At 39.8% G+C, this 18,177-nt stretch overlaps 1 protein-coding gene across 2 annotated transcripts in view; it reads right to left on the bottom strand.

Annotated features, from left to right (window-relative positions):
• Positions 1–18,177, bottom strand: part of CNTNAP5 (contactin associated protein family member 5) — an 807,958-nt gene that overhangs the window by 436,760 nt on the left and 353,021 nt on the right. For both annotated transcript variants that reach the window (XM_019749551.2, XM_019749552.2), the window contains exon 5: positions 3,930–4,133. In XM_019749551.2, coding sequence (XP_019605110.2) covers positions 3,930–4,133 — 204 coding nt within the window. The remainder of the gene's footprint in view (positions 1–3,929; positions 4,134–18,177) is intronic.

Genomic DNA, 18,177 nt, shown 5'->3' with positions numbered 1-18,177 from the left:
AATGTATAGTACAGTGTTCAAGTGCAGGCTCTCAAAAAAACCACATTTTTAAAAATTGTTCATAATATTAACTACAAGTTCAGAAACATGATAAACCTTCTATAAATATCCGTGGGTTGGCTTATTAAAATGCTTGAATTTCAAAAGAGTTAAAGTAACTGCACATTTGACTCTGGAGATTGTGCAGAACTTTCACCTATATCTCAAGACATCTCAATGAGTTGATTATATAATCCAGACCTTTTGCCTACGGACCCTATGCTTGGTCCCCACGGACACTGCACTGCACGTTTATGCCATTCTAGGACTCTCACTTTGCTGCAACTGTACATACTGCAGATTGCAGAGCATCTTTGTTCAAAGCCACTGAACTCTTGTAAGGATGAGTGACCTGCATGTGCTATCAATGGCTTGTTTAGCTCTTACAACAGTTCCCCAGTCACATAATATCTCCGCTCTTTGATTCTCCCACCTTCATGCAAGGTCTGTGCTGTTGTAATTCCACAGAGAGCAAACTGCCATAGGTGATTTGAATGATATGTGAAAAGTGTGAAGTGGGATCTCTATCATGTGCTTATGGATGGAGAGAAGAAATCTCTTTCTTATTACTAGTTACAGAAAAATAATTTTCCTACCCTATAAAAGTAATCAAAAGGGAACCACCTAGTTTAATTCACCGTGGAACTGGCCTGCCCAAGTCAGCCATGGTGGGGTGACAAGGTAGTGTGAATCAGACAGTCAGCAAAGAAAGAGAATCACTTGAAAAGAACCACAGCCTTGATGTTTTCCAGGACCATCTCCAGGAGATAGCCATGGTACTGAATCCCTCCACTCTGACCCAATTTCTGAATTGTAAAATTGGAGGTTGGCTAAGGAACACACACTGGGGAAGTGTCAGTAAAGAATCTCTACTGGATTGTCCATGTGAACTGGGAAGGGAAAAACATCTTTCTTCATTGGTCCAGCACCATTCTTTAGCCCATTAACTTAGATTCTTTTTTCTTCCTTCCTTCCTTCCTTTTCTCTCCCTCCATCTTCCTTCTTCCCTCCCTCCTTCTCTCTCTGTCTCTTTTTATCCCTTTCTTGATTAATTTTTCTAGGAAAAAAAACAAACAAGATTATGGATGTTATGAATTCTCCCCAGTTTGCAGTCTGTGTGGCAACATGGAAAGAACACAAATGTTATATAATAAGTAAAGATTTCATATAAGCAACTAATAAACACACTTGAAATATACTCAAATTTTAATAGGACCAATGACTGGGTTCTAGGATTTTTGATGATTTTTTATTCTAGTCCTTCCTCATAATTGTTTTTGTTTTTTTCCTCCAGTTTTCTAAAACTGGCATGTATTTTATAATATGAAAACAATAGTAAAAATGGGTTAGATGTAACTAGATTTTAATAGTGGCTACACTAACAGCTGGCTGTGCAAATTAAACAAATTAATTTTCTTCTTTGAGCCTAATATTTCACATTACAGTTTTTCATTACGGGCAAGTCAAAGTGATTGCCCCTTAAGTTAACACTTCCAAAGATCCACTGGCTGAAATTGAGGCATGAAGAGCTAAAATACTAACATATGACAGTGTCTCTCTAGAGAAACAGCATGGACATCTGTGCTACTTAATAGTTGTCCTAGATGTACAGGAAACACTCAACCATGGTCAACTGATGGAAATGGGGAAGTCCATAAGCAGATGAAAAGATGAAGAAATTCCCAAACTATGAAGAATGCAGACATATTCTTACTACTGAATCATTCATTAAATGAGGTTTTACTTTGTCAGCACCATGGTTAGAAATACAGTGCGGATGAAACCTGGAGGAAAAAAACAAAGACTTCCTTTGAGTTCCATGTATCACCACAAGGATCAAGTCTTGTTTCCTTTCAGGAAGGCTGGAATAGCACAGAGTGTGGGGCATTCAGATATTTCAGACTCATTCAGAATAAATGAGTAATATTAAGATCTCCTGTTTTTGATACCCCCCATATTCACTTACTGATATAAATGATTCATTTATAATACTTTTGGGTTTTATGTCCATGTGCTGCAAGATAGTGATTATTAGCCCAGATTAGAAACAAGTAAACAAAGACTTGTAGATTATAGAACTTTCTCCATAATACATAGCTAGCACATGTCTGCAACCATGATGAGATTTGTTGCATGATCTCATCGTGGTTGCAGATATGTGCTAGCTATGGACCTGTTCCTTTCCATCATGCTCTATGATGAAGCTGGTTACAACATTTGGTTATGCATATTGGAGCAGAACTTTAGAGAAGGAATGGCATATATGAACTGGGAATCTAAATGACAGTAACTGGCAGATCCAACATTACCAGTAGAAGACACCTGTTATTCTAATGGCAACTAATAGTAACTTAACCCACAACCCACAATACTCTCTGAGTCATGTGTAATTTGGGGGGGGGGTCCTCTCCAGTAACCCATATATCTCCTCTGAAAAGTAAAGGCCAGTTAATAAACCAAAGCATTTCTGCTGAATATAGGTATGTCCACCCTTCCGATAATTCATTGACAAATTGCTTCTTTAGGTATGCTAATACAACAAATTAGGTTACTAGCAAATCTTCTTACTGCTCTCTTCTGGGTGAGACTCTGCTTCTAAAGATGCCTTTGGTGTATATTTAATCTAATGCATTAGGTATCAATTTTATGAGCTAAATTTGGGATTCCAGAGGTTCTCCCTGCTACCTCTGCCAATATTTGCCATGGAGGCTAAGAAGATGCTCAGAAATGCCTCAGAATAAAGACCTTCATTGGTAGGCTTTTGGGGTGAGTCTGAACTAATCTTCATTCTTATATCTCTCCTGCTAATTGCCAAATATATATTTAGCTGATTTTTTCCAGTCTTTCATGTAATTTGAATTTACATACTAAGGTCTTCTATGGCTTCCCTTCTTTACTATCTGATAGTAAATACTTTGTGATAATTCTCTTTTACATTTATAACATCCAGCCCCTTCCTTAATACTAATAAATATTAAATGAAAGGCAGGGAGTCATTCTCATACAAAAATGGTCACTTCCTTTTTCCCAGGCTTGACTCTTTTTCTGGTTTCTTTTTTGGTTTGCCTCTGCGTCATTTGGAACTCTGCCCTTGCCTTCTGCCAGTGGCTCTCCATTTTTTCCAAAGGAAGCTGAGCCCCTCTCTCTCTTTCTTTGGGATAAGTTGAGTACAGTGACATGCAGACCTGCCTGTGGTGAGGCATACCATGATGGATGTCAACCCACAGGGAAAGAACCGTGTCCTAAATGTGCAGAAGACAGGAGGGCATTGTGTGCTAAATTAGCTGGCATTTGGCAAACATAGGGTTCTACCTAGCACAGCCAGAACACCTAAAGAAAGCCATAGTTCCCTTAAGAAGACATGGAATGCTCAGAAACTTAGATTTTCCCCATATACATATGATGCCTCTGCCCCTGCAAACAAACAAACAAACAAACAAACAAAAACACTAAGGAAATTAAAGTGCTTTTTATCCATGTTTTTCTCTTTTGCAACTTAGCTTTCATGAGTGTACCAAAAGAACAGGTTGTGAGTATGCCTCATTATAATATATGTGCAAAATCACTTTAAAGTTTGTTACTAAAAGACATAGATAAATAGGTAAATAGATAGATGCTAAATAAATGAAAAAACAAACCACTCCCCCTCCTGAAATTTACCTGTATCTTCCCCTACCTACCAATAAAATCTCGTTTTAAAGAATGTTATCTATGGCTTAACCATTTCAAAATACGGTATTTTCCTTCTCGAACCTGGATAAGAGAAATACGTCATTTGGATTGTGCTCCAGGGACTTCCACCTGATACATAGGAGGCTAAGGATCTGTGACCCACTACAAAAAGGAGTTCCCAATCGCCCACGCTGGGCAGGGTCAAAGCATGACCTTACCCAAGTTAAGGTGCAGGGCAAGCCTCCCCTTCTGGAGCTCCAGGGTGATGTGGTCTCCACGTTGACCTTCTCCATGGAACAGAACTCCATCTCCTTGGATGCTCTTGAACTTCAGAGAGATCACATCTTTGAGGGTGCTCATTAGCTTCTGATTGAACCTGTACAGAAGGGAGCTTCGGCCATCAAAGTCGGCAACATCTGATTCTGGACACAAGAAGAGGGGGGAGAAAAATCAGTGCATATCCTCATAATGGCTAGTCCTGCTTTCCAGCTCAGTTGTTGTCCAGTTCTTAGGAATGTTTTTGACATCTGGAAGGACCTGTTTCAAGGGAAATTATGTAGATTATATCCATCCAAACTAGACTCAGGGGAAGAACGTGTGTATAAGCAACCCTCACACACCGAGTTAGAGCTAACTGATCAGCAGCCTGGAAGTAAATCTTCTCATTAGTGGTCTGTCAGTTTTTCCCTGAGGGGGCAGGATGAGAATACCACAAGTACCTATGTCAGATGCCAAGTTGTAATAATATCACATGATTTGTCTTCCTTATTACTTTACTAGATAGTTGGAGCTGCTTGATCCTGTCACCTCAGGCTCAAGGTTAGAGATGAAAAAACAGTCTATTACTCTAACTCTGGCTGAATAGTACTATCTTCGGGGAAACCTATGTTGAGAAGGATTCTGAGATTTTCTCTGGGTTCAGTGGGGAAAAACTTGCTGTTTGAACAGAGAAGGCAAATATATTTCATCCTTGCCATCACTTCCTCTATTTTGTGCTGGTGAAAGTTATGATTTTAGTCTTTATATACAAAAATGTTTCTTTATTATTGTGAAAGAAAAAAAAAAAAAGGTAAAGTCATCCTGATGACTTATATAGTAGATGTGCATACACGTGTCTAAAAAGTATATGCCAAATAGTTCATAAGGATATTTTTACCTCACCAAAAATATTTATACAGATGGCAAATAAGCACATTAAAGGTGTTCCACATCCCATGTCATCAGGGAAATGAAAATTAAAACAACAATGAGCGACCACTGCATACCGGTTAGAAGAACCTAAATCAGAAACACTGACAGCACCAAATGCTGCTGAGAATATGGAGCCACAGGAACTCTCACTCGCTGCTGGTGGGAGCACAAAATGATGCAGCCACTTTGAAACACAGGTTGACAGTTTCTAAAAAAGATAAACATACTCTTACCATACAATCCACCAATCACACCCTTTGGTATTTACCCAAAGGGCTTGAAAACTTATGTCCATTCAAAAACCTGCACACCAATGTTTAAAGCAGCTTGATTCATAACTGCCAAAATTTGGAAGCAACCAAGAGAAACATAAATGCACATTACTAAGTGAAAGAAGCCAATGTAAAAAGGCTACTTGTTATATGATTCCAGATATATGACAATCTGAAAAAGATGAAACTATGGGGACCGTAAAAAGATCCGTGGTTGCCATTGGTTGAAGGAGAGATGAATAGGCAGAGCACATAGGATTTTTAGGGCAGTGAAAATATCTTGCTTGAGACCATAATGATGGATACACGTTACTACATTTGTCCAAACGCATAGAACATACAACACCAAGAGTGAGAGGTAATATAAAAACAATAGACATTGAATGATTATGACATATCAATGTAGGTTCCTCAATTATCATAAATGTACCTTTCTGGTTGGGGATGCTGATAATAGGTGAGGTTATGTAAGTCTGGGACCAGGGGTATTTGACTAATCTGTGTATTTTTTTTTTATTTTTTTTTCTGTTTCTAATTCCCACTTTTTTTTTTAAATTTATTTTTTAAATTTATTGGGGTAACAATTGTTAGTAAAATTACATAGATTTCAGGTGTACAATTCTGTATTACGTCATCTATAAATCCCATTGTGAGTTCACCACCCAGAGTCAGTTCTTCCATCACCATATATTTGATCCCCCTTACCCTCATCTCCCACTCCCCACCCCGCTTACCCTCTGGTAACCACTGAACTATTGTCTGTGTCTATGAGTTTCTGTTTCTCATTTGTTTGTCTTGTTCTTTTGTTGTATAGGAACATTTGTGACAACATGGATGGATCTTGAGAGTGTAATGCTGAGCGAAATAAGTCAGATAGAAAAAGCAGAGAACCATGTGATTTCACTGATATGTGCTATATAAACCAAACACAATAATCTCTGTAAATTTTGATGTGAATCTAAAACTGCTTTTAAAGAATTAAGTCTTTAGAATAAGTTAGTAGAGACTCTCTTTGGGAGGTATTATTGTAAGTTATTTTCAGTTAATATTTTTTAACTGTAAAAACTTCACAGTGAGCTTTTATCACTTTATAACAGAAAAATAAGGCTATTGAATTATCACTGGAAAATGATTAATTATATACCATCTTATGTGGGTGGGATAATGGGGAATAGGTGTTTGGAAGCAGTGGGTTTAATCTTATTTGAAATCAAGTACTCAGAAAAACTCAATTTTTCATTATTCACCAAGCAATTAAAATTCTCAGTTTGAGCATACACAATGATACATGAAGATTTTGTTGACCAAGGATCTAGAAATATCCTTGAAAAACTGAAATGCTGATATAAAAAAAAAAAAAAAAATTGAAACCACACTTTTTTTACTGTAATTAGATTTAAAGCACAATTTCCAAATGTATTACTATAAAGTAGTTCTAACCAAAAGTTTGCTAATGACTCCCTAGATGCTAAAAAGAAATAGTCCATATATAGAGATTTTTACAAACACTCACTACTCTCAGACTCTTCCCACATCACCCCATCAGTGCCCTACATCTGTCCCCTGCACCTAATTCTACTCAAACCAGATGGAGGCCATGGGCGGAAAGCCCATCAATCACGGAACAATGAGGATCATTATAGAAATAAGAGCATGGTTTTTAAACTACAGTAGCCATAGCTTGTTAGCTGGGTCACCTTGGGCAACTTTACCTCTCTAAGACTTGATTTTATGAAATGGGTAATTCATATCCTTCCGAGAAGACTGCTGTGAAAATTAAATGCACTAATACATATAAAGTGATAACACATACAAATCGATGCTATTGTGTCTGGCACATTATTCGTGTTAAATCACTAACAGGAGTATTAGTAGTGATTGGGATACTAGATTTTGAGTTCCTATCCAGTCCATTCTATCAGCTGACAGTCCAGCATCTCATCCACAATGACACTACTTCTCATTTTGATTCAATGGTTTACTGCCCAAGGGATGCTAACTTGAACCCAAGTTGGGTCCAAGTTCAGTTGGACCCAATGATTCCACCAAATTTTAGCTTCTCAAACTCCAGTTGATTTATTCACATGTGCGTGGTATGTACATTGTGTTTGCACGCTCTCTTCTGATTGCTCCCCGTATTCTCCTGCACCAGACTCTGGGTCAGGAATGGGGTCCTTAGAAGCTGTAGTACACAGTGAGTGGACATGACACATGCAATTTGTGTCCAGTGATGCTAATATAGCATGCTGTGAGTTAAAATAGAGACGAGCACCCAGTACTGTGGGAACACAAATTTCAAACACTGCCTATGGGAGTGGGACAAATACTTCCAAGAATAAATGTGGGATTTGTTACTGCTTAAAAGACACACCTTATGCCATGTGTCTCAGCAAGCCTAATTTATTTCTATTTTGCAATGAGCAAACAATGGTAGTAAAGGTGAAGAGGCCCAGAGTCTTTTGTTCTCCACTCCAATGCACTATGTCCCCTCTTTCCCAATTCATCACAGCTTTGATGATCTACTTCCATTCCATCAAATGTCTAGCTAATTTAGTGATTTAACTGCTGATACAAGTTTTGATGACATAGGTTATCTCGAAGAAAACACATCTCTATGTTGCTATGAGATCTTAAAGAAACTTACCAAATCGACAGAAAAAGAACAAAAGAAAATACTATTGACCTAGGTTTCAATTTTGGTTTTGCTACCTACTGACAGGCGAACTTGAGGCAACTTTTTTGACTTTTCGGAGCTTCAGTGTTCCTATCTGTACAATAAGGCTAAGAGAAACGTACCCTAAAAAGTCATTGTGAAAATTACATAAACTTATGTCTGGAATTAAACAGTCACTCAACATTTTATTCCCTCATTCCATCATTAATCTGAAAGAATTATTGCAGTGGTAAAGATTGGAAGCATGGTATAAAGACAACATGAAGAACATGGTAGGAAGAAATTCTATTTAAGTTAGGGGTCTAGGATCCTTCACATCACATTGAGCAGGCATGCATTCAAGCCCTAATTGCCTTCCATATTCTTAAAATAACCCAATAACCACCCTCAACTTTTGTCACCTCTCTCTGACCCATTTTCATAAAAGATAAGAAACATCATGAATCGCCTTTGCTGAAGCCCTTCGATAAACTCCCTTTGCAATAAAATTAAATTCCGTCTCCAAAACCCATCATGATGTGTCTCTGTTCACCTGTCCTACCTCATCCTCAACTTCTCTCCCCAACCTTGACTCCACTGGAAGCTGTACTTTCACTGTATGTGCGTGTGTTGTGGGCATATGCATTTGTGGGGAGGGCTTAGGACAATGTCTATGGAGTGCACACCCTGAGGCCTGAAATGCTCTAAAGATGTTTTTGTGCATGAATTTATTTAATCTTTGCAAGCCCACTTTATTTCTATTTTACAATGAGTGAACAATGGTAGTAAAAGTGAAGAAGTACACAGTGAACCAGTGGTAGAGCTCGGAATCCAGCCTTCCCCACCGGGCGTGCCCCTGCTCTGAGTGTGCTCAGTGCTCTCCAAGGGCTGCCCCTTGCTCTTCCATGCTCTGCTCTGGGTCCTTCCCCAAACACGTTCCTCCCGTGACTTAGTCTCCCTCTAAGTGTCACAGTACTCCCTTCACAATGCACCTCCCAACTGCAATTGCATATGTGGCTGTTTTTTGACTTGTTCACAGTCCAGCTCTCTGCACAACAGTGCATGCCACCAGGGCAAGGGCCAGATGTGTATTCACTGCCTCACTAAGTCAGAGCCAGCATCGAGCCCGTAACGCTAGGCTGTTCAGAAACACCTGCCAATACCCAAGCGTGGCACTGCTGATTGTCTCCTGACTTCCTGCTGCACCACCTGCCCCACTCTGTAAGAGATGGGCTGCCCATTTACACTAAGACAGTTCATTTACTTGGAGGCACACGCCTAGCCACCGGGAGGGAATGCCTGCATTACCCACGTATGCTCACTAGTGTAGAGGTCACATGCCCCTTAGGAGAGCAGAGTATGCCTGGCAGAGAGTGGAAACTGTCCTTCTAACACCACCCACAGCTAATAAGAGAAATATTGCCACTCTAAGAGAACTCAGGCAAACACCCTGGACCCCTGAAATATTAATTAAGTCACATAAAAAATGTGTCAGCTGTTTCACAAATGGAAAAACAGAAGGGATTGAAAAAAGTTTTTAAGAAGGATTACAGTTTTCCTCAACTGAATTCTTAATATTTCCCCAGGCACTGGAGCAATGTGAAATATTCAGCATTCCCAATTCACTTGGATAAAACAGATTTAAAATGATAACAACAAAGGCCCATATTTTTTTACAGTGTTGCTGTTAAGGAAGAAAAAAAAGCATTCTATTATGTGTTGGGTTTCCACGTTAGATATTATTGCGAAGACTTTGTTGTGATCCTTTCGTCTGGTACTTAATTTGGAGCTTAGGGTTTGGTTATGGACACCAACATCTCCATTCATGTTTTACAAATATCTTGAAGTAAGATTCTCTTTAACAATACAGAAAAAAAAAAGGAGGAAAAATAAAGAGTTTTATCTGGAAGGTGCATATAGAGTGCAGATAGGCTCCTATTGGCAGATGGGGAAATGTGTGATCATCTCAGAATATAGTTTTAAGGACACCAAGAAAACTAAATATATCTTCTATATTCGCTATCATAGCCTCTCTAAGCTACTCATAAAGATTTCTTAGTCTGAATTGAATAACCCATTTTCTAGAGGAAAAAGGAACTAATTAGCACGTTTGCTTAATTTAATATTCTTAACAGCCTTGCAAGGTCCATATTTTTCTCTATTTATAAAATGGGGGAGGCCAAACACAGAAATAGTATGTACCTACTCAAAGGCATATACACAGAAATGAGTTGTTTGACACCAAAGATATGCATGTTCCCTCATAAAAAACTGTGTGTGGGGGGACAAAGGGTGGCATTTACATCTCATATATAGTAAGACTGTCCCTAACTTCATACACTTCATGTATTATGCATGAACTGGGAGGGTGTGTATATGTGTGAGTAGGTGCATAAGAAAGGAGACACCAATTTAAAAGGAAGATAATGTTGAACAGGACGTTTTCTTTTCCTTAAAAGTTGATGTGAACTTCCCTGCGGTTCCTGCTGTCCTGTACTTTCGCCTTCACAGACCAAGTTCACTCAGAAAAGTGGCTCCTTCTGGTAGGGCCATGAAAACCACCCAAATACCTGAGCAGATACTGATAGGTAGATATTCAATGCCCTCCCCACACTCATTACTATCTCCACTAAGCTTGAACCCCCGTCCTGGTAGATTTTTGTGATCTCACTTCATTCAGACATTTTTGCACTTGAACCTTTACTGAGCCCCTTCAACACAGTACAGCCCACGTTCAGTACAGACCGACAGTGATAAACTTGGCAAAGCTCCCTGCTCTGAAGGGCTAAGCTGAAGACAGCACCACAGGATTCCATATTGGTGGGAAGGAGGTGAGCACTCTGTGCCCGGCAGGAGGAGTGCCTAAGTCTGTCCAGGGTGGAGCGGGAATTCAGGAGGGTGTCCCGGAGGAGGTTATCCTTCTCCTACGTCCTGGGGGGGTGTGGAAGCGAGGCAGGTGAGGTGTGGGAAACGGGCATCGCCAGCAGAAGGAAGGAGCCACCGACTCAACACACGGATGAGAGAGCATAGGGTCAGATCTCAATCCACAAGGATTCAGGCTTGCTAGAGCTGTGGCTCTGCAAGTGTGCTCTCTGCACCAGCAGACTTGGTATTTCTGGGGAGCCTTTTAGAAGTACAGGCTTTTGGTCCTTACTGCAGACCTGCAGAATCAGAAACTCTGGGCTTGGGACCTGGCCACCTGTAACACTGATGCTCACTGAGATTTGGGAAGCTCTGCTAAAGCATAGGATGCCAGGGCGGGGGGAGTCAAGGTGTCGAAGGCAGAGTGAGGGGTTTTATGATGGACAGCCCTTTAAAAGTAAAATAATGCAGATTTGAATGTGACCCTGAGGTCAATAGAGAAATAATTGTCAAAATATTTGAAGTAGGGAAAGTGCATGGTCAGGTTTGGTTTTTAGAAAGAGATCTCCGATTTTTACAAAGTTCATTTGTGTTACATAGTTGTGTGGTCAGCCCACATTCCAATCCTGGCTACCCATTCTATCACTTCTCACTGGAATTACCCAGTTTTATTGTCTCTTAAGAAGGTAGTGAAGCCCTACTGTGATCCTTTTGGAGTTTTGTGACATTTTTCCTTTTCCTGACATTAATATATTGTGACTGTTCATCGGAGCTTCTTAACTCATCAAGAATGCCAACCAGGACACAGCCATTAGGAATTTACTTCCTGGAGTGGGCAATTCCTCCCTCTTTCTCAAAATTTATTTTTAGGATCTCATTATTGTAAACTCAATTTGATTCAATTTGTGGTTTGTTCAGATGGTCATGCATTGGCAGATTTTTCTAGAACATGAAAAATAGGACAGTTGTGGACCCAAGCAGTTTTCTGGATAAGGGAAGTCCCTACATCTCAGCTCAGAAACCTCTCCTTTTAGCCAGAATGCATCCAACATGCACTGCCCTCTGTCCCAAAAGTAGTTAGACATGTCCGTGCTGGCCGATTTCGCACTGGGCCCATAATTGCTGACCTAGCTGTCATAGCTTGTTTTCTGAGGAAAACAGAGCTCTGGAGGCATATTCTGCCACATTTGATGGATGTTGGTAACTTGTCAACAAACCAGCTGAAAAAGGTCTCCACTGAATAAAAGATTCCCCAAGTGAGCTGAGAAGGGTCCTTGTGTGGGCCGGTGACACAGAGTTTGCATTCTCACAGGCTGGAGAGACAAAGTGCAAAGTTGACAGGAGAAACTATTGATTCACACTGAGACAATCAGTGTATCCTACACTGAGTCCCACTCAGACTCTTGGGCTGTTCACAGTAAACATGATTCTCAGGACAATTCCAGTTTGGCGCCATCCCATACTACATTGTATCAAAAAAATGATGACTATTCAGACCACACACTTGCACTGAATATTCAAGTTCTTTGGCTAGCAATACACAAACGACAAAGGTTTCCACACTCAGCTCAAGTTTCACAGACCCTCCACCAATTCTGTGACATTTCCAGGCCTTATTAGAAGCTCATGATAACCTTAGATGAACTAGGCAAACAATGTAAGTTTCTAAAGCTAACTGTGACAATTCCTAAGAATAGTTTATCTTGTTGAATTTGTGACATTTCTGGGTATGACAGCAAGTGATAAAACAGGATAGGTGTCAAGCAGACAACATAGAAAAACAGTCCAAGTACAAAAAAATCAAAACTCTGAATTCCAATTTTAACTTCAGCAGAGAGTCACTTTAGCTCTCACAGTGAAACTTGCCTGCTTATAATGCTTAGGTTTTGGGGATATCTTAGACTTGTAGACATCTCTGAGCACGTTTAAAATTTGTAGTTCACCTGGACTGCTCATTAACTACAAAGATTATGCTAAAATGATCTATTCATTTTAGGGAACTTCCATAGTAGCAGAAATTATTTCACTTGTATTTTCTTAAGTTCATTGACAAATATTGGGCATATTCTGTATTCTTCAGTCACTGTGCTGAGCTGTGAGATGCAAAGATGATTGATACATGAGTCATTCCACTCAGGAACTTGGATGCAATAACATTAACATGGTAGATTATTCACTTTAGTAGAGTAGGATGCGATAAAGGAAAACATAATTATAGTCCCTGCAATTTATTACCAAAATAGGGACTTGTGAGACTGACCAGAGGAGTTCTAGATGACCAAACGAGGACAACAGCATGGGTTAGGACTGCACCGGGCAAGCAGGATGTATGGTCACTCTGAGAGAAAGGTGCCGAGTAGGCAGGAAGTGAAACATGGCCACTCACCACTACTAAGGAGCAGACAGGTTAACAGAAGTTTTATTAAGAGGGTAATGTTTCATGAATCTATTCAGGAGCTCACACAAAGAATGGTCAAGGCAAAGGCTGACATTGAGCATCCCACCCTTGTTGTAAAAATAGTGTAACACAATTATGAACTGCTTCCTGTTCAAATGGCTGTCCACGACAACACACAAGTGCCCCCTGAAACAGTGTTTGCACAGTGAGAGGCATATAAGTAGCAGTGTCAAAATGAGGGAAATGATTTGCTGTTTTCCTCCCTAAAACTGGTTACTATTTTTTCTGAAAAAAAGATTTACCATGGTTTTGTGTTTGGGGGAAATTGAAAATTCTTTGTTAAAGATTCTACCTGGGCATAAACTACAGAACTTATTGCTGGAGGCCAGTGGGGAAATAACAGTAAATCACTCCAGTGACCATTTCAACAAGGAGTAAATGTAAAACAAAATGTAAAGTCTTGACATTGTGTGGAAACCCACTGCTGCATAAAGTAGTTAATCTGACTATTAGGTTATTTTTTTTTAAGGTTTCCGTTAAAATCACCACCATTAGCATATGGGTCCTGGGAATCAGAGCCATATAGTTAGTCAAAATCACACACATTAATCCATCGGGAAGAATAGTTCTGGATTTTCCCCTCCTCTTCTGCTAGCCTTACATAAGACTTGGTGTTCTCAACCTCCACTATAAGAATTTATCTATCTGCTTTTGGCAGCTGCTAACAATCTTTGAGTTCCTACAGGGCAAGGATTGTTTTATTGATTTCTATCTCTCCAAAGCCTAGCAGAAAGGGGCTACTGAGGAGTGTTGTTTGTCTATTGAAGGACTTTTCAGCTCCTCAATCTTTCAGAAAAGTTGACCTAAAATAGGACATCAAATATTTTTTTTAATTTAATTTGAATTTTTTCTGCACATACATATGTATATTTGTCTCTTCACAGAAGAGAATTTTTAGATATTCCTATATGAACTAAAAGAAAGAAGAGTAGACAGATTCCATTATTTCATTAACTCAATTTAAAAACATTTCTAGACCTCAATTTCCTCATTAATACAATTAAGGAATTGCAACAAATGATCTTGGTGGTTTTTTCCGCTACAAAATGCTATGAGGAGAACCACCTGAAAACTAGCTGAACAGAAGTCCTATAATTAATGATATAAAGAAGCCACATTGACAGAGACAAGGAATAAGCAGACTCCACTCCCATGTGTGGTAGTTAAGAAAGAGAGGGACAGCTTGGCAGCAGTTTCCCCACCTGATGAGTGACGGGGTCACAGGCCCATACCAGGATCTCCAGCCCAGGGCTCCAGTGCTGGGAAGAGAAGTTCCTAAACCTTTTGGCTATGAAATCCAGCAGGGATTGAGGCTGAGTGAGATGGAGGGCCACAGGGTCCCAGGTGTTCCTCTTAAAGGGCCTGTGTATGGATCTACTTGCTGACAGACTCACTCGCTCTGATTCCAGCACTGGAGCAATAGCAAAAAAGACACCAGGGACATACAGAGAGGAACTGAATTATCTGGCTTCAGGGCAAGGGATAGAGGGGCAGCTCTCTCCAGAACTAAAAGAGCTGATATGTGCCATTTTTCCTTTGTTGAGCCCTCCTCCCACCTAGCCTGCAGACACAGGCAGCCTCCAAGTCTGAGTCTCCATCAGGCTGGCTAACACCATTCACCTTGCCCAGGTGGTTCCCTGAGACCCCGCCCCATGCAACTTGTGAGTCCACCCAAGCTCCTTCCAGTGGCTTTTCCAAACACACAGCCCATCTTGGCTTATGCTGAAGACTTGTCTAAAAATCTTTCAAAAGTTCCCAAACCCCAAACAAGCAGTGTCTGGCTTCAGTGTGCCCTGTACCTCTCTCTAAGTTGCCCCAACCCCCACATTAGTGGCAGCCAGCCTCATTTTGCAGCTTAGCATCTCCCAGGCTCCTCCAAGTCCAGCACAACTGACACCATCTGCAGATCACTTTGTAGCTCATATCAGGTGTCCATGGGTTAGGCATCAGCTGACCTTGGCCTGCACCAGAGCCCCTCCCTAAAGGCCAAAGAATCAACACACCTGGTGTCCAGCTTTGGACCACACCAGAGCACCACCCCACTACCGCTACAAATGACACACCCAGATGGCAGACTGGGCAGGAACCAGAACCTTGATAAAGTGAATCCTGGTCCCTGGGGTCAGTCCCTGCACAACAGCTCCTCCACTGTAGTAACAGCCAGTCCTCTGAGGATCAATATTGCCCATTGATGTGTCAACAGCAATCAAAGTCATTGCAATAGGAGGGTACATATAACTCACACAACGGACACACCAGGAATACCCAGCTCAGGTGGCCCAGGAAAGTGTGTCAATGAGCTCCACAGACCCCTACTAAATAAGGTCACTCTACCAAGACCTCGAGGTGGGGCAGGTGTGCCTAATAAATATAAACAAACACAGAGAATCAGCCAAAATGAGGAAACAAAGAGAAACGTCCTAAATGAAAGATCAGAACAAAGCACCAGGAAAAGAAATAAACAAAATGGAGACAAGCAATCTACTCGATGCAGAGTTCAAAACACTGTCTATAAGGATGCTCAATGAACTTAGGGGGAAAGTAGATGAACTCAATGAGAATTTTAACAAAGATAGGAAACATAAAAATGCACATAGAAAACACACAAACGACATGAAAAACCAGTCAGAAATGAAGAGTATAATAACTGAAATTAAGAATGCATCAGAGGAAATCAAAGTAAACTGGATGAATCAAAGGACTGAACCAGCAATTTGGAAGACGAGGTAGCAGCAAACACCCAGTCATAACACCAAAAAGAAAAAAATAATAATTTATAAAATGAGGGTAGCTTAAAGGGCCTCTGAGACAACATCAAGTATAACAACATTTGCATCATAGAAGTACCAGAAGGAGAAGAGAGAGCATGGGACTGGAAACATATTTGAAGAAATGATAGAAAAGTTAGCAAACCTAGTGAAGGAAATAAACATACAAATCCAGAAAGTGCAGAGAGTCCCCAACAAGATGAATCCAAAAAGGCCCACACCAAGACACATCATAATTAAAATTTCAAAGGTTAAAGACAAAGAGAGAATCATAAAAACAGAAAGAGAAAAGCAGTTAGTTACCTATAAGGGAGCTCCCATAAGACTGTCAGATGATTTCTCAATAGGATTGTTCAGGTCAGAAGAGATTAGCATGAAATATTCAAACTGATAAAAAGTAGGGACCTACAACCAAGATAACTCTACCCAGCAAAACTATCATTTAGAGTCGAAGGACAGATAAAGAGTTTCCCACATAAGAAAAAGCTAAAGGAGTTCATCAACACCAAACCAATATTATAAGAAATGTTAAAGGGACTTCTTTAAGAAGAGGAACGAGGGGGGGAAAAACCCCAAAAATATGAATAATAAAATGGCAATAACTACATACCTCAGGAATATCTCTGAATTTTTTATAATAAAGCTGAGATTGATTAAGAGATAAACCAAAGAAGGCAAAAGGAGGGGAGATATTGTAGTCAGAGGGACTGGCATAAACAAGGCCAGGAGAGAGTAAAAAGCATGACATGATAGAGGACAAAAAGGAAGGACAGTAGGGCTCAATCTCAGACAGGAAGGGGACCTTGCTAGAGGCCAAGGCCAGTGAAGTAGGCAGAGACTAGATCTTATAGGGCCTGTTCTTTTAACACAAGACTTTGGTTTTATTCATAACTTCAGAAGCCATTGAAAGGTTTTCAGCAGAATGTGTCTCAAGTTTTTATTTAATTATGATCCTCTGGATGTAGCAGAAATGATGGACTAAAAGACAAAAGGGAAAGTGGGTTGTTGAGTTAAAAATTCAAGTGATAGAAGATGTAACTGAACTAGGCTGGTGAATGTGAAGATGAAAATAAATAGACATATATTTTTGTAATGATTTTTGAAAGTAATACTGATAGTACTTGCTAATAGATTCACTGTGAGAAGTAAGGGAGACAAAATAAATTCAAGAAAGATTCTTACACCTGGTTTGGGCAACTGGTAGTATTAGATTGGTCTTTGCAATTATTTTTAACCTTTAAACCACAATTACTTTTGCAACAACCTAATATCTATTGAGACAAGGAAGACCACAGGAAGAACATACTCATTGTGGTTGGAGGGCACAAATGGATTAAGTGTTCCCTTAGGGATGTGTTAAATTGGAGCCAATTATGACATAGCCAAATTGTGATATCAATGAAGAAATACATATTTTTAGAATTCAGAAGAAATATTTGCCTCGGGATACAAATTACTTTACTAATCTAAAAGTCACTTCATCTTTATAAATTTCAGTTTCCTTTTTTACAGTACATAAGAATAGTAATTACTATCTTAAAAGATTGTAATGAGTTTTGGAGAGTGTATTAACCATATTGTGCATACTAATGACAGTGGGAGAAAGGGATGATGATGATGGTGGTGGCATTTCATATGACAATCACTAATCCAATGATGGAAAAGATGCCACCAATAGGAAACACACTACCTCCAAGAAAAGAATTGCCATTAATCACAACTCAGAATGATTCATCTCCTTTGTTTATCTGTTTTTCATTTGTATATCTACAAAAGATTAATTATTTTATACAATGCTATATTGACATCTGTAAGTATGCATCTTTATATCACAAACTCAGTGATGTAGCAGGACCCATGTCCTTTATTTACTTGGTTCACCAGCATACAGTCTTTGGCCAAAAACTGATCAATTGATCAGTCTTTATAACCTAGGGAAGGAGGGATATTTATTGCAAAATTGGTAAGGAATCACTAGGCAAGTCTGAAAACCATCTGTTAGGCAGGTCATCAGGAGAGGCAGGCTAAAAACTATTGGACAGAAATGGCAGTTGCAGTGACAGGTGGGATTTCTTCTTCCTCAGGGGAACCTCAGTTCTGATCTTAAAACCTTTTCCACTGACTAAGTCTGCCTCACCCACGTTATGGAGCATGATATACTGTACTTAAGGCCAATTGATTGTAGACCTTAATTGTACCACAGTAACACCTAGATTATTGTTTGGTTGAGTGACTGGGGACTATAGCTTAGCCAAGTTGACA

This window comes from Rhinolophus sinicus, linkage group LG01 (genome assembly GCF_036562045.2).
Source record: "Rhinolophus sinicus isolate RSC01 linkage group LG01, ASM3656204v1, whole genome shotgun sequence".
NCBI classification, from domain to species: Eukaryota; Metazoa; Chordata; class Mammalia; order Chiroptera; family Rhinolophidae; genus Rhinolophus; species Rhinolophus sinicus.
Note: the sequence above shows the minus strand (reverse complement) of the source record. Positions and strands in the feature narration are given on the sequence as shown.